Source organism: Anolis sagrei, chromosome 4 (assembly GCF_037176765.1).
Source record: "Anolis sagrei isolate rAnoSag1 chromosome 4, rAnoSag1.mat, whole genome shotgun sequence".
Classification (NCBI taxonomy): Eukaryota; Metazoa; Chordata; class Lepidosauria; order Squamata; family Dactyloidae; genus Anolis; species Anolis sagrei.
Genome location: NC_090024.1, coordinates 137,273,925 through 137,291,911, shown reverse-complemented (window position 1 = coordinate 137,291,911; position 17,987 = coordinate 137,273,925). Strand labels below are relative to the sequence as shown.

Sequence of the window (17,987 nt, the reverse complement as noted above, 5' to 3'; positions counted from 1 at the left end):
TAAATAAATCAGACACAGTCATGGCTGTAGAAGTGGAATCATAGTTTTATTGTGCGATGTAAAGATTACCTGTTTTTGCTACTTCTCTGGGACTACAAAATCAGGGCCACCCTGCCAAGCCAGGAGCTCTTTTCAGGTTCATCTGAAAATTGTTGTGCAGGGCATGTTTAAGGACATGAAGTAAAATTGGCTGAAGGTACACATTTTGAAAAAAATGCATGGCTGATTAAGAGGTTTTCAGTATCTATAATTTAAAACCCTCTCAGAACAGGAAAAAACGACAGCGAAACTCATTTGAGAGAGGCTTTGAAAACGAATGTTCTTTTACGACAGCCTGTTTTACTTCAGGACAAGGTTCAGCAGTCCACATCTCCCTGAAACATTAATTAACATAATCCACTGGAGGGAGCCATGTATCTGTCTTCCGTTGGTTATGTGCAAAGCTTTGGCGTTTGGGAGAAAGCTTATATAAGAGAGTTCAGAGAGAGTGCACCCGAGCATCCGATTAAAGAAAATGTAGATATACAGGGATGTTGAATAAGTAACATCTAAAAAAATGCCAACTCATTATCTTTCGAAGCCAAGAATATGAATGGGAAACTTTGGTGTAATATATCTGTGGTTATATTTATCAATGCCCAACAAAATATCCCCTGTAGGCATTTTCTAGGTTCTCCAGCATGATATTCATGGACCATTATTTCAATATTATCTGCAGTTTTGCATATCCACACAAAGTCAGGGAAAAGCAGATATGATGATTGTGCAATACAGTTTGTTTATTACTTTTGTTTTATTTCCAAGTGATGAAGATGAACTCCGAAAGTCATTGTCAGAACTCGTGGATGACAAATTTGGTGCCAGCGCCAAGAAAATGTCAAGGATAGTTGATGGCAGTAACCCCTTCCTGGATGTGCCTCAGGCTCAGAATGCTATTACCTACAAGCATGGGATCCTCACTCGGAAGACGCATGCAGACATGGATGGGAAGAGAAGTAGGTATATGCCTGTGACAAGGAACAATAACAGGGGATGTTGGCTGGAGTGTCAATGGTGCTGTTGAAATGTTATGCTCCTTAGGGCTGGGGTGGGGGTTCTTCAGTAATGTATTCACAACTAGCCCTGCAAATCAAGATGGAAAAGTGGCCTTGCTGGCAAGTAGGGTCTAGGATAGGCATGGGCAAACTTCAGCCCTCCAGGAATTGTGGGGGTTGAAGTCCAAAATACCTGGGGAGAGCTGAAGTTTGCCCATGTCTGGTCGAGGAGTGGTGGTCCAAAACATAATTTTTCTACACTGAGATGTAAATCTTTTAATGTCATTATATGAGGGCCACTTTCTCACAGGGCTCTCAAGTAGTCTGAGTTCATACAGTATAGCTATTGAGTTTATTTCCTCTACCTGTTGCTGTTGCCTCATTTTAGGGGTTTGTTTATAGCGGGGGTCCTCAAACTAAGGCCCGGGGGCCGGATGTGGCCCTCCAAGGTCATTTACCTGGCCCTCATTCAGGGTCAACCTAAGTCTGAAATGATTTGAAAGCACACAACAACAACAATCCTATCTCATCAGCCAAAAGTAGGCCCACACTTCCCATTGAAATACTAATAAGTTTATATTTGTTAAAATTGTTCTTCATTTTAATTATTGTATTGTTTTTAAGTGTCTTTTGCACTACAAATAAGATATTATAATCAAATTATAATCTGGCCCTCCAACAGTTTGAGGGACTGTGACCTGGCCTTCTGTTTAAAAGGTTTGAGGACCCCTGCTTTATAGAATCTTTTGAAAGTACATTAGAGCTCTGCCAGAGGGCTTTTTAAAAAACAAGCAAACTGGAGGTTGATTTGCTAAAGTGTGAATGGTTTGAATTAGCATTTTCCCCTCTTTGCTTCTAAATTTATTTTTACAGCCATAGAGGTATAGTTTTACTGAGGCATTATAGCACTCTACTCCTAAAAGAAAAAAGAAAACAAGAATGGGTCATTTTTTCCAATAGATCTCAGAAAAAGCATTTGAGCATAAAAGTAAAATGTTGCAGCTGCTGCCAGAAATAATCCAGAATAACAGAACATAATTTCATGATTTGGGGGGGGGGGGGGGATGGGGAGAGAAGAAGCAAAACCACCACCAATATTGCAATCTCCTGATATGTTTATAACATGCAACATAAAGTGGTACCTTGATGAGGAACACTATTATGTCTTCCCATGTGGTTCTTGAATAACAAAGGAACTGTGGAGGGGAAACCACAGGAAAAGAGTTCCCATATCACTGTTGACCAGAAGCTAAAGCCAGACATGGTGACCCTTCCATGCAGATTTAAACTCCATAGTCAAATAGAACCACCACATTTTAATTCCTGTGGATTTAAAAGATTGTGGCAGGGAATATTGCTACTTGATTTTTTTTGGTCTTGTTCATCTTTGACAATAATGGGAAACAATTACATAAGACAGTAAGACAATCCAAATGTCTTAGCAATGTCTTGGTAGTGAACAGGCATTGTATTCTTTATATCTCAATAACTACTCTATATATTCCTGTACAGTTCAATCTCACATACAAGTCGAGGGCATCTTTTGGGGCCAAAAATATTGATTTTCTTATGACCTGCAGATAAGTCAAGCGTCATTCTGTGAGGATGGGAACGCACCAGTACTGACTCAGGTGCCAAGCCACTTCTGCCCACCACTGCCAGCATTTCCTTATTTCAAAAAGGCCAAAAAGAACACCAAGGCTGAGAGAGTAGAGGGGGGCGGTACCTCTACTGCAGGGGTCCTCAAACTTTTCAAACAGAGGGCCAGGTCACAGACCCTCAAACTGTTGGAGGGCCGGATTATAATTTTTTAAAAAATAAATGAATTCCTATGCACACTGTACATATCGTATTTGTAGTGCAAAAAACACTTAAAAACAATACAACAATTAAAATGAAGAACAATTTCAACAAATATAAAATTATTAGTATTTCTATGGGAGGTGTGGGCCTTCTTTTGGCTGATGAAATAGGATTGTTGTTGTTGTGTGCTTTCAAGTCGTTTCAAACTTAGTTTGACCCTGAGCGAGGGCCGAGTAAATGACCTTGGAGGGCCGCATTCGGCCCCCGGGCCTTAGTTTGAGGACCCCTGCTCTACAGGTACCTTTTAAAATTATAATTTCTAGACTTATACACAAGTATAGAGCAGTGGTTCTCAGCCTATGGGTCCCCAGATGTTTTGGCCTTCAACTCCCAGAAATCCTAGCAGCTGGTAAACTGGCTGAGATTTCTGGGAGTTGTAGGCCAAAACACAGGCTGATGATCACTGGTATAGAGGTTAAGCTTTTCAACTGTCACACTGTTTACTATGTTTTTCAGTACCTCTCTTTCTACTATGAAACTTGGGGTGGTGTACTATTTGGCATATTGTGTCCAGGACACATCCTTCTTTGGTAATCACTCCAACCTATTTTTGAAGCATCAACATCCATTGCAGAATATTGTTTAAAGAGCTGCCTTATCTACTATATTTGAAAACTGTTTTCTGTATTATGTTAACAACCTCACCAGGGAAGGTAGGCATAACTGTGTGGAATCTTGCCAAAAAGGGCTAAGAGCTTCCTTTACTCTCGACAGTTATTATTTTTATAGATCAGCTCATACCAACTCTTTCTGTAGGCATCTCTGAGCAATTGGAAAGAAGTGGTGGGCAGGGAGAGGAAATAAACTAACCTTGCTCTAATACATTGAAAAAACATGTTAGAAGTTGTTATTCAAACTGTCAAATGACAAAGTTAATAATGGTTTTCATAAGAACATTTCTGCTACTTTAATTTGGTATTTCGATGCACCATTTTGAGCATTCCTAACTGTTTTCATTGGTTTTTCTAAGTTTAAAACAACATTGCTAATACACTGAATGATAAATACTATAAAATGATTATGATTATTGTTTATGTTCAAACAAAGCTAACATTTTTTTAAAAAAAACGTTTCAGCTTTGTACATGTTTCAAGGCTCTTTCTTTTTAGTTATGCTCCCAATTAAACCTGTTATCGTGAAAAAAAATGTTTTTCAGCTCCCAGAGGACGAAGAGGGTGGAAGAAGTTTTACGCTGTGCTTAAGGGAACAATTCTGTACTTGCAAAAGGTAAAGAGGATTGGATGGCTACTTTGTTAATTGCTGTAAGCTGTTTCTCCTACAGAGTGACTTCTCTGCAGTGCAAGGATTTCCATCTAAAATAAACTGGACACGGGACAAATACTGGGAGGAATCCAACACTGAGAGTGCCTTGTTGGCTCAGACAGGAGGACTCTGTTTCTAGTACTGCCTACCAGCCAGATACTTGATTTTTGACCATTCATAGGCACACTCTGGATGGGTCTACACTGCCACATAATACAAGTTGGAACTCCATTAACAATTTAACATATAATGTAGTTTAATGCAGTTAAGCTGCATCATATGGGTCTACACAAAGTACGGGCAAACTTCAGCCCTCCAGGTTTTGGACTTCAACTCCCACAATTCCTAACAGCAAGTAGGCTGCTAGGAATTGTGGGAATTGAAGTTTAAAATACCTGGAGGGCCGAAACTGCATTATATGGCAGGTTGGATCCAGCCTGCATCTGAACTTTAAGTTTTCACATCTCTTGTCACCAAGAGATTTTTTAAAAAGCAACAGTTGTCTGTCTAAAACATGGGCAAACTTTGGCCCTCCATGTGTTTTGGACTTCATCTCCCAGAAATCCCAGTCTGCTTATTGGCTGTTAGGAATTATGGGAGTTGAAGTCCAAAGTATCTGGAATGCCAAAGTTTGTCCATGCCTGGTCAAAAAGGACATCCAGTGAAAACAAGTTGATGCATGCAATTTAATTAATTCAGTGTACTCAATAGTGGAGACACTTTCACTTTGTGAAAAAAATGGACACCCACATACAATTTAAAAAAAAAAAAACCCTGATTGCATTAAACAGTCATGTAATACTCCATTTAGAGAGGTTCAAGCGCGATCTTAAGTGATGACAATCATCATGAAGCAACCATGCAAGACTAATGGGTCACACAGGCTGAACTGTATGTCTAAGGTTTTGCACAGGAGTTGAGAGTTGTAAGGGGACTGTGTGTTACCTGAGTGTTTGCAGACAAAAGCCATAAAAAGGAAGGACCAGAATCACTGTAAGGAAGCAGATGTTCTCTGCAACACCCAATAATTTTTCCTCTAACAAATGGAGTTCCTTTCTCTCTCTCTTCATAATACAAAATATTTGTGTAAGTTTATTTTTCTTTGTTGTGTCAGAAGCAAATTGAGAATACAGTTATAATATATAGAAAAACCACAAACAGTTAAAAACTTGGCATTATACTAAATTTCCTTTGACCAGAATCTGCCCCCTTCGAGTGCCTCTGGTGTAACTGTAAGAAGGTCCTCCATTGTGTATGTGGCAGGGCTCAGACTGCATTATAGTATGTGGTCTGTGTTTGCTCTTCTCCACACCCACATGTCATGGACTCCACTTTGTCACCCATGTTTAACATTAGCTCTGCTTGTCGTGGTGCCAGAGTCCAGTTGGTTCAGCGCCTACCATGTCGCCCAGTCTTCTGTGCACCCAGGAGGGAATTTCTCATCCGATATCAGCCACTGATTGAGGTTCCAGTATTTAACCTGCCACATTTGGACTCTTGCTTGCTGAGGTGTTCCTGCAAGTATCTCTGTAGATCTTAGGGAGCTATTTCTTGATTTAAGGCATTGGCTTGCTGATGGATAGCCAAACAGGGGATGGGCTGGAAATGTCAATGCCTTGGTACTTTCATTAAAGTAAATCATACCTATACTTTAGATCAGGCCCGTGGGCCAGATGCAGCCCCCCAAGATCATTTACCTGGCCCCCACCCTAAACTTTAAACTTGGGGTCTGAACCAACTTGAAGACACACAACAGCAACAATCCTAATTAATTTGACTATCTCATCAGTCAAAAGCAGGCCCATTCTTCCCATCAAAATTCTGGTGAAAAATGTTCTTTGTTTCAAATATTGTGTTGTTCTTTCATATATGAGTTTTGCACTAAAAATAAGATTTGTGCAGTGTGTATAAGAAGTCATTCATGTTTTTTCAAACTATAGTCTGGGCCCACAACTGTTTGAGGGACTGTGAACTATCCCTTGGTTTTAAGAGTATGAGGGCCCCAGCTCTAGATTCTGTACTGTAGTTTTAATCATGTTATAAAACTGAGGATAGTAGGATACACAAAACTTTCCACTAATAGATTTCTGCTTGCTCATCATTGCACAGGCTGAATACACAGTAGCAATGGGGATTGCAAGCTGAAACATCTTGAGAGCCAGAGGTTTCTCATCTCGGCACTAGTTTAATAATTCATGGGACAGCAGTAGCAAATGAACTCATTTCATTAATTGTTCTTTGAATTCAAGCTGCTATTTTTTCAGTGAAGTTGTGTAGCCCATTTGCAATGTCCTTTGATTTTTCTCTTTTGTAATGCATCTTTTGCTTTCCTCCATATGGCATCGATGTTTGTTGTTTAAAGGGAAAACTATATATCAGCATCTCCCAGGCACATTTTGAAGCTGGTAAATCCTTTCAGCCTGATTATATTAGAGTTATCAGCACGATTTCCCTTCTCTTTTGCAGGATGAATACAAACCTGACAAAGAACTTTCCGAAGTAGATTTAAAGAATGCTATTCGTATTCACCATGCCTTAGCCACAAAAGCCTCCGACTACAGCAAAAAGTCCAATGTGCTGAAGCTGAAAACAGCAGACTGGCGAGTGTTCCTCTTCCAAGCCCCGTAAGTGGCACAGGAGAAGCTATGCAAAGTTATTTTCATCTTTTGATATGGCAAAGTGTGGATTGCCTCACAGTTCTCCAAACAAGGGTCTTAGTGTGTCTACATTATAACAGCAAATATCCTGACATATTTGTAATGATAAAAGACAGCACTGGAAAATAAGACATTACTGCTTAATTGGCCTTAGAATCATATTGTTGGAAAAGACTTTGTGGGCCATCCAGTCCAGTCGTCTGCCAAGAAGCAGGAAAATCACATTCAAAGCACCCTCAACAGATGGCCGCCCAAAGTCTCTTTAAAAGCCTCCAAAGAAGGAGGCTCACCACACTCTGGGGCAGAGAGTTCCACTGCTGAACAGCTCTCATAGTTAGGAAGTTCTTCCTAATGTTCAGGTGGAATCTCCTTTCCTGTAGTTTGAAGCCATTATTCCATGTCCTAGTCTCCAGGGCAGCAGAAAATAAGCTTGCTCCCTCCTCCCTATTACTTCCCCTCACATATTTATACATGGCTATCATATCTCCTCTCAGCCTTTTCTTCTTCAGGCTAAACATGCCCAGCTCTTTAAGCCACTCGTCATAGGGCTTGTTCTCCAGACCCTTCATCACTTTAGTCACCCTCCTCTGGACACAACCCTTCTTGTCAACACCTCCCTTAAATTGTGGTGCCCAGAATTGGACACAGTATTCCGGCTGTGGTCTGACCAAGGCAGAGTAGAGGGGTAGCATGACTTTCCTGGATCTAGACACTATACTCCTATTTATGCAGGCCAAAATCCCTTGTATATGCTCATTATGTGAAAACACAGGATACATTTTTATTTTTATTTTTTACTATAGAAGCAAAACAGGTCTCAGGATAGTAAAGCCTCTAGGAATCCCATGCAAGTTATGCTGAGTTCTTTGGAAGAAGTTGACATACAAGTCAGTTGGTCTGAATTAATTTCAGGGATTCATCAATTACTATCAGGGTATTAGTAGTAGTAGTAGTAGTAGTAATAGAATTACTAGCAGCTGTATGAATTTATGGTCAAATATTGTTCCTACTAGCCATAAAAATTAGTAGAATTACCTCTGTAGACATGCAGACTGTTTTTTCCTTTATTTTTATTTATTTATTAACTATATTTATATACCGCTTTTCTCAGCCCTCGGGCGACTCAAAGCGGTTTACAATAGCAAAATTCAATGCTCAAAACATCATAGAACAGTTAAAACAATTAAAACAATAGCAGAAGAAACAATCATTACAAAATAATAAAACAATAAAACATCTCATTAGTGTCTCTTAGTTAACATCAAGATCCAATCTAATCATCCAAATGTTCCATATTCCTATGTTCGTTACACTGCCTTTTCAAATGCCTGCTCAAACAACCAGTTTTCACTTTTTTTCAAAAATTCTAACAAGGAAGGGGCCGATCTGATGTCTGTAGGAAAGGCATTCCATAGCTGAGGGGCCACCACTGAGAAGGCCCTGTCTCTTGTCCCCGCCAAACGTGTTTGTGACGCAGGTGGGATCAAGAGTAGGGCCTCCGCAGACAATCTTAACGTCCTAGCTGGTTCAGAGGAGGAGATGCGTTCAGACAGGTACGTTGAGCCAGAACCATTTAGGGCTTTATAAGCTAAAGCCAGTAGTGAACTGGCAGCAAGTGGAGGTGGCACAACAGAGGAGTTGTATGCTCCCTTAACGCTGCTCCTGTTAGTAACCTGGCTACCGCCCGTTGGACCATTTGGAGCTTCCGGACAGTCTTCAAAGGCAAGCCTACGTAGAGTGTGTTGCAGTAGTCTATATGGGATGTAACCAGAGTGTGGACTACTGTAGCCAAGCAAGGAATACTCTGCCTCTTTGATACCATTGCGAAGAATGGCCAATAACATGAATTGTATTGTTTTCCCCAAAGCCTGGATTTGTTGCAGGTCTCTTCCTGACAGTTAAAAGCAGATCTTTAAAACTTGGTAGGGTTAGCAATCTTTCCCTCTCTCCCAAAGAAATCCAGAAAGAATTTTGATCATTTCCTTCCTCATTCTTATTTTAACCAGTCTTTGGAGGACAAAACAAAGGGAATTAGTCATCTTTGTTTATTCATTTCTGCAAGTGTTGTTTGTACAGAAGAGTGAGAAGCTCAGGCCACAGACTTACCTGTTGGGTCTATTTGAGGGCAACAGAAAGAGTTGGCATGCAGGTTCCATCTTTTCCCATCAAGAAGCGAACTATTATCCCCTCGATGTAGAATAAATATTTGCATACAGAGATAAACTGTTTCAGTACTACATAGCCCCTTATTCAGAATATGTCAGTGACTTGGTGATATTTCCCAGTGCACACTGTTCAGTGCACAACCACAATTCACTACTGTGATGTGCAGTGTTCAACTACAATGCACAATATTGTTGCTTGTATAATTCCAGTTCAGCTGTAGTCAGTATAATATATCACTTACACTAGGGCAAATTTGTCCCACATGTATATAGTGTGATGTATATCAACATGTCACTAACAAGATGCTAATTGATGACATGCACTGCTCTGCTGAATATTATCCCAGTATTTGTCCCTTCATGTAGTTCTCCAGGGGGTTGTGGCATTCACAAATCCATGCACATAAAGACACACCTATTTCTGTGTAGCAGCCTGTTTTCTGCACAAGAACCGCACATATTTTTGTGCAGATTAATTCACTAAAAGTTGTATCAAAGCCTCCCTGCTGCATTCTTCTTCTCAATGGGGTATTCCAAGAGGCTGGAAAACCTTTTTCTCTGCAGAGAAATGAACAAAAACAAATATTCTTTTCACCCCAATCATGGAGAGGCAGAGAAACACAATGAATGATCCCAGAGAGAAATGGCAAATGATATGGTCATACCCCACGTCACCCCATGGGGATTTTTCTTTCAAAGACTATTCATATTATTCTTCATGCTAAACATATCAAAATTGAACCAATATAATCTGGGATGTGATGTTAGCGATAAGGCATCAGTGTGCAGCTCTGCTTCTGTAGTGCTTTTGATTTCTAAAGCAAGGATCCGAAGTCAGTGAAGGATTAAATGCAAGATAGCAAACTCAAGTTCAACCCACTTACAAGGCAAATGCAGGCGATAAGAGGGTTAGATAATAGGCCTGTTTGATCAAGAAAAAATTTGTTTCTAAATTCGATTCTTAATTGGGGTGTTTTTTTGTTTCGATATTAAAAATATTTACAAAACTTTCAAAAAAAATGTTTTGTTATTTACGAATTTTCGTTATTATTTACAAAACATTTTTGAAAAAAAAATTTTCTTGATCAAACAGGCTAAGTGTGAATGTTGCAGTAATGGTCACCTTGATTAGCATTGAATGGCTTTCTCCCACCCTGGACATTCCATAGATAATATTAGATGTCATATAACTCACCATTTGCCTAGTTTCCAACAGACCTCTGAGGATGCCTGCCATAGATGTGGGCAAAATGTCAGGAGAGAATGCTTCTGGAACATGGTCATACAGCCCTGAAAAGTCACACAAGCCAGAGCCGGATGGCGCGCGGAGGCCGCTTGTGAGCGCGCGCGCGCGCCATCCGGCGGGCTCCGGCGCCCCCCCCCCCCTCCTCCTCCTCCTCCTTCTCTTCCTCCCAGCTGGGAGGAAGAGAAGGAGGAGGAGGAGGAGGAGGAGGAGGGGGGCGCAGGAGCCCGCCGGATGGCGCGCGGAGGCCGCTTGTGAGCGCGCGCGCGCCATCCGGCGGGCTCCGGCGCCCCCCTCCTCCTCCTCCTCCTCCTTCTCTTCCTCCCAGCTGGGAGGAAGAGAAGGAGGAGGAGGAGGAGGAGGAGGAGGGGGGCGCAGGAGCCCGCCGGATGGCGCGCGGAGGCCGCTTGTGAGCGCGCGCGCGCCATCCAATGGGCTCCGGCGCCCCCCTCCTCCTCCTCCTCCTCCTCCTCTTCCTCCCAGCTGGGAGGAAGAGGAGGAGGAGGAGGAGGAGGAGGGGGGTGCAGCGGAGGCCGCTTGTGAGCGCGCGCGCGCCATCCAATGGGCTCCGGAGGAAGAGGAGGAGCCAGAGCCGGATGGCGCGCTCAGCAGCAGCCTCCATGCAATTAACGAGCGGAGCTTCAGCTCGTAAAATACATGGGGCTGCTGCTTCGATATTTTTAAACCCTTCCGGGTTTAAAAATATGTTTTGATATCGCTTCGGATATGCAAAAAATAACGATTTTAATACGAATTAACGAATTAACGAAACGAAACCGACAGGCCTATTAGATAAGAGATGAGCATGGGTGCCCAATGCCTGCCAAGGGCCAAATTGTCCCTCTGGAGGATCTGTCTGGATTTGGTTTACTATTCTCATTCCATAAGGCATTTTATGAGTTTAGTTTGGATAAACTGCTCCCTCGCCTGGTGGATTTAGATAGGAATGTGTTAATCTCATTCATGAACTGAATTCTGGTGAAATGTTCAAGACTCCATGTGCCTACCTAAATATCGTTCAGAAACAACAGTTATGGTCTAGGTTCAGTTGAGCTAGTTACCAGTCCTTATCTAAGGTTTTAATGAGCCCAGAGCATTTCATATACAGGTAGTCCCCAAGTTACAAACAAGATAGGTTCTGTAGATTTGTTCTTAGTTTAATCTGTATGTAAGTCGGAATAGGCACATTTTTATGTGTTATTCCAGCAAAAGATAGCTAGATAGATAGATAGATAAGCTTTGGATACCATAGGGAAAAATGAACACCCCTGTGGTGTTTGTTTTTCTGTCTGTGCCCCTGTTCAGAAGGTTTCACCTCACTTTCTGTCCCTGAGATAATTGGATTTTGAAAAAAATTGGCTTGTTCTGGAAGCAAGGATTTGTGATACAGCTTCAGTGGAGACACCTTTCCCCAATGAAATTTCCCTTCCAAAGGGTAGCATTTGCTCATTTCCTTTTGTTTTACCCCAGTGCTTAACTGTGAGTGGTTTGTAAGTTGGATGTTTGTAATTCGGGGACTGCCTGTACCTACTTTCAGCTTCCATGTGAACATATATTTTTTTCACTTCCACATATTATGCCTATAAATGAACATTTTTAATCAGGTTGATGAACAAAGCTTTTTCTATGATAGTGCTTCCTATCAAGGAAAATCCATCAAGCCATCTCTGCAACCTGTACACGGTCTCCTAAGAATACATATGAGTATTCTTGATGCGTAAATCCTCTATGAAAGTCATTCCATTTTATAGTATTCTTCAGCTGAATTTCTACACATACTTTTGAAAGTATATGTTGTTTTATTTCTATTTTATTTTGTTGTTTATTTGTTCAGTCACTTCCAACTCTTCGTGACTCATGGACCAGCCCACACCAGAGCTCCCTCTCTGCTGTCACCACCCCCATCTCCTTCAAGGTCAATCCAGTCACTTCAAGGATACCATCCATCCATCTTGCCCTTGGTCGGCCCCTCTTCCCTTTTCCTTCCATTTTCCCCAACATCATTGTCTTCTCCAAACTTTCCTGTCATCTTTGCCTTTAATATCCTTCCCTCCAATGAGCAGTCAGGCATTATTTCCTGGAGTATGGACTGGATTGCTCTTCTTGTGGTCCAAGGCATTCTCAGGACATCCCTCCAACACCACAGGTCAAAAGCGTCTATCTTCCTTCGCTCAGCCTTCCTTATGGTCTAGCTCTCACATCTTACAGGCTATATTTTGAGATAAATGTTTTACGTGGCTTTAACGTTTTAGAATAGTACTGGTTGTAAATGCATTTGTTTCTTAGTTGTGGTCACAAATCCAAAAAACCCATGTCCTTTTGTTCATTTCTTTGCACCCTACCTTTCTCCCAGTATGGGACTCTAGCAATTTAGAATTAAAATAAAATACAATCAAAATATATGCAGTGGGCCCTTGCTATCTGCTAGAGTTGGTTTGAGGAATGGCCTCCTCCCTCTGGATACCAAAATCTATGAACACTCAAATTCCATTATATACACAGTGGCATCTCTTATATAGAACAGCAAAAATTAAGATTTGCATATGGGACTTTAAAAAAAATACTATCTTTTCAAGTCATGATTATTTAAATCCATGGATACAGAATCCATGAATATGGAGGCTGACTGTGTGCATTTATATATGATTTAAATAGAAACCTTCGTGGTCTGCATCAGCCAGCTTCAATGAAATGACAGAAGATGCTTAATACTTCTGGAATACATGCATAGCATCAAATAACATTGGCATTTCAGAGCATTGCCTCGAGTTTCTCCACCTTCATGTGTTGTTCAGTATGATATAAATGAAGAAGCAACACCCAATTAAGTCTCATACACAATAAACTTCTGAACAACCTAACAAATGCACAGATGACAGTTCAGTTAAAATCCTCACAGTCAATCCCACTTTCTAAAAATGTTGACAGGGCATATGTGCCCTTTCCTTTCCCTCGTTCTTTTTCTCTGACCCCCCTTCCTCCAAATTTGTCTGTTTTTCATAGAAGCAAAGGAGAAATGCTGTCCTGGATCCTGAGAATAAACTTGGTGGCTGCCATTTTTTCTGCCCCTGCATTCCCAGCTGCTATCTGCTCCATGAAGAAATTCTGCCGTCCTCTCCTGCCATCTTCAATAACTAAACTCTGTCAGGTAAAAAGAAAAGCCTCTTTAAAACTGTGTGTGCATCAACAGTTATTATTAAGCATACCATCAATATTACTCTTGGAGTCCCCTATGGTGAAATGGGTTAAAGCCTTGTGCTGATAGGACTGCTGACCGAAAAGTCGATAGTTTGAATCTGGTGAGCTTTCGTCTGTCAGTTCCAGTTTCTCATGCGGAGACATGAGAGAGACCTCCCACAGGATGGTAAAACATCCGGGCATTCCCTACACAACTTTTTTCTAAATGGCCAGTTCTCTCACACCAGAAGTGACTTGCAGTTTCTCAAGTCGCCACTGACACAGAAAAAAAATACTCTTTTACTGTAGCAGGTACTGGGGCTGCTCTCTCCAATGATTTGACAGTTATATATCATGTAAATTGGCAAATGGAAGTTGTGAAATGTAGGAAACTAATGCATAAGGTAGTAAAAGTAAAGGTTTTCCCCTGATATTAAGTCCAGTCGTGTCCAATTTGGGGGGGGGGGGGTCTCATCTGAATTTCTAAGTTGAAAAGCTGGCATTCTCCATAAACACCTCCAAGGTCATGTGGCCGGCATGACTGCATGAAGTGCCATTACCTTCCCGTCAGAGCAGTACCTATTGATCTACTTACATTTGTATGTTCTCGAACTGCTAGGTTGACAGAAGCTGGGGCTAACAGCGGGAGCTCACGCCACTCCCCAGATTCAAACCTGCGACCTTTCGGTCAGCAAGTTCAACAATTCAGTGCTTTAACCCACTGCACCACCAGGGACTAATGCATATGCTTTAGAAAAACATGCTATGTCTGATATTTTGTAGATGCTTGCTCATATGTCTATTTCTGTTGATATCCTTCTCTCTCTCTGCAAACCTTCTCCAGGAGGAACAACTGCAGTCTCATGAGAACAAAATGAAGCAAACTGTAGACGAATTAACTGAGCACAAATTACACCCAATAGCAAAAGGCCTCAAATCAAAAGAGGCTGAAGAATATCGCCTGAAAGAGCATTATTTAATATTTGAGGTGAGGCTTTCCCCAAATGATACCTGGTACAAAGATAGCAACACAGCAAAGAAAAGTTTAGAGAGATTATCTTCCAGTAGCCAAGTTGTCATGACAGGGAAAACTTTATCTCTTTTTTAAAATGACTTTTAAAGTGAATGGTTCCAAGTTGCAAAATAAACTAGTTGAATAAAATTCCATTTAGTAAATCTCTGCGCCCAAAATATCACTCTGTGGGGAAAGGCGTCATTTTCAATGGATGAAACAGTAAAGTCTTTCGGTAAAATAACTTGCACCTTATGACATGTTATTTAAATATTTTATAGTATTTTATAATTTCCCAAATCTATAATCTATAAATAGATATTGTGCTGTCACACACTGGGCCCATGGCAATTGTCTATTAACAGGACGTGCTCTCTATATGCCTAGCGGGACACCGGGGTGCCTCAGCTGAAAGGCCCTATGAATTTCCCTATACAAAGTCTTTAGAAGCTTAGAAAGTTTAACAAAGTTCTTTATTGGTGTTTAGATCTTCAACAAATCAATCAAATACTTCTTAGATCTTCAACACACAGACTAAACACTTTAAAACTCCAGAAAATTTCTTAACAATGGACAGGCAACTTGCTTCACGAACTGTTTCTTTCTTCTATAAGGGAAATCCTTTGACCCCTCCCTGGGCAATCTGCTTTTTAGGCTTTGCTGGCATGGGGCCCCTACTCCGGTTCCAATTTGCTTTAAGGCTAGCCTGAGTGGTCCTTACCAGGCAAAGTCTCTGTGTAGATTTTCCAAGATGAAGGAAGTCCTTGTCCTTCCAGCAAGGCTGGCTGTTGAGCTGTGGAACTGTATTCCCCAGCAAAAGCTGTAGGACTGTTTTCCCCAGAAACTTTCTACAGGTGGGAGAAATTCACACGTCCTGTAAGAAAGGCTTCACTGAACAAACTGAGCTAAAGGTCCCTTTTCCCCTCCAAACCTGGAAAAAGGGGGTGGAACTCAATAACTTAACGATGATTGATGGGTCATTGGCCCTATGATTGCAACCTGGAGGAAGCTGCCAGATTGCAAAATGCATGCCCTAAAGGAATTCATGCAAACAAGCAAAGAAAGAAAAAGGGAATCCAAACCCCTGGCACAGTCATGCCAGAACAGATATGGAAAATAGTAGATGAGTCTGAGCTATGGCATCCCTATGTAACACATGGACAGTGACTCAAGTCACGGTGACAAAGATCTCAAAATAGCTGGGATCCTGTTAGTGGCATATGCGGGCATAAATCCACCTTACACGCACATATATTATCTTTTGGAACATAATTTGCTGTCCTTTACTGCTGAGTCATCTCTCTCTGAGGAAGCACTGCTATGAAAAGGAAAATGGGTTAATCACAGGAAATACACATTCCCTTTAATGTCTGCTTAGACATCATGTCCCAAGGTGGTAGGGAAGAGGGAATGCTTAGTGAAGCAAGAATGCTTTCCATTCTTTTGTTTGGATGATGGATTCTGCGGCATTTGTGGTCATTCCTGATTCCTTCTCTCTCCCCCAGTCAAGCTTTTTATTCTGTTTCATTGTCCTCCACAGAAAAGTCGTTATGAGACGTACATAAACCTTCTGTGTGTGAAGATAAAAGCTGGGACGGATGATTTGGAAAAAATTGAAGCCAACCTCTTCACAATGGAGACTGAAGACAGTTCCTTGAGGAAGACTTATTCTAGCCCTTCCATAAGCCAAGGACAATTGCCTGCTGCAAACAGCAAGGTAGAAAAAGACGTTATAGAACAGAATACGTCAAGCAACGAATAAATACAGGTAGCCAGGAAGTGATGGCTGGCCCTCTGACTGCAACTTGTGAGCACAATTATTTCTCAAATGTACATTAAATAACATAGCTCAAAGACGTCAACAGAACCAATTCAAAGAAACTTTAGTTTACAATTATTCTCTCCTGGTGCTTGAGTGTTTCAGAAACATGAACTGTCCATACTGGTTATTACTGTAGACATTTCTTTATTGTGCATGCAATAAAAGGACAGGTGTTCCATACAAGGACTGGGCTGCTCTTTGGCCAGATGTTTTTCCTTGTGACTACCTGGATTTGCCAGTAGGCAGCTTGACAACAGTACCCTTGGCTACACAGAGACACAAGCGAATCTGTTCCTTGTATTGTCAAAGGCTTTCATGGCTGGAATCACTGGGTTGGGTTGTTGTAGGTTTTTTCGGGCTATATGGCCATGTTCTAGAGGCATTCTCTCCTGACATTTTGCCTGCATCTATGAAAGCATCCTCAGAGATTGTGTGGATACTTGCCATAGATCCAGGCAAAATGTCAGGAGAGAATGCCTCTAGAACATATAGTCTGAAAAAACCTACAACAGCCCAGTGATTCCGGCCATGAAAGCCTTCGACAATACATAATCACTGGGTTGTTTTAGGTTTTTCGGGCTGTATGACCTCACAACCTCTGAGGATGCTTGCCATAGATGCAGGCGAAACATCAGGAGAGAATGCCTCTAGAACATGGCCATATAACCTGAAAAAAACTACAACAACCCAGTGATTCTGGCCATGAAAGCCTTCGACAATACATAATCACTGGGTTATTGTAGGTTTTTCGGGCTGTATGACCTCACAACCTCTGAGGATGCTTGCCATAGATGCAGGTGGAATGTCAGGAGAGAATGCCTCTAGAACATGGCCCTATAGCCTGAAAAAACCTACAACAACCCAGTCATTCCGGCCATGAAAGCCTTCGACAATACATAATCACTGGGTTGTTGTAGGTTTTTGGGGGCTATATGACTTCACAACCTCCGAGGATGCTTGCCATAGATGCAGGCGAAACGTCAGGAGAGCATGCTTCTAGAACATGGCCATATAGCCAGAAAAACCTACAACAACCCAAATCTGTTCCATTTTCCCCCTAACATCTGTCACTGAGACATTAGTATTACAGTTCTTATAAAAGAGAAACAATTGCAAGTGTAAAAGATCATTTTTCTGGACACTGCAATGCTAAGAGATTCCAGGGCGGACAGAAGAGATGTTAAATAAAATGACCAATGTTCACACAAACTCAGCAAGTACAAAACACATTGCAATAACTGTATTACCTACCCTACTGCCAAAACTTAGATACTAAAGGCTCGAGAGTCAAAGATATAATGTTGTAAACGTAACCTGCCCCAGTACACTAGCAGGAAGAAAATAACTTTAATATACAGGGATCTTAGCAGTGCTAAGTAATGTTTTGAAACTGTAGTAGTTTAATTAACTTTTTTCTGTTTTGTAACAAGAAAAACCCCATCTGGCTTTGCTGCAGTACAGGCTTTGCTGCTGTTGCCAATGCCGTAAATAGGCAATTCATTGCTGCTTCTCGCGTGCCCATTCCTTCTGCTTCTGCTTCCTGGGCATCCAAGCAACTGCAAGCTAAGCTACACGCATGGGGAGGGTGGGAAGTGGAGCTGCTGATCACAGATAGCTGTACATATTCCATTTTGCTGTCAGCGTAAATATAGTCACTTAATGGGATGTTGTGCTTCTATTACTTTCTTGCTGTGCTAAAAGTGATTCCGCTGCATTTTCAAGGCCTCCAGCACTTTATTTAATGATTGATT

General features: G+C 41.4%; 1 protein-coding gene across 1 annotated transcript; it reads left to right on the top strand.

Moving 5' to 3' along the window:
- Nucleotides 1-739: 739 nt before the first annotated feature.
- LOC137096956 (PH and SEC7 domain-containing protein 2-like) lies at nucleotides 740-16,422 on the top strand. Its single transcript, XM_067467751.1, has 6 exons — nucleotides 740-995; nucleotides 4,054-4,124; nucleotides 6,627-6,784; nucleotides 13,229-13,373; nucleotides 14,247-14,390; nucleotides 15,955-16,422. Exons 1-6 carry the CDS (start codon nucleotides 755-757, stop codon nucleotides 16,174-16,176), a joined length of 981 nt encoding a protein of 326 aa, XP_067323852.1. The 5' UTR covers nucleotides 740-754; the 3' UTR covers nucleotides 16,177-16,422.
- The last annotated feature ends 1,565 nt before the right edge of the window (nucleotides 16,423-17,987 follow it).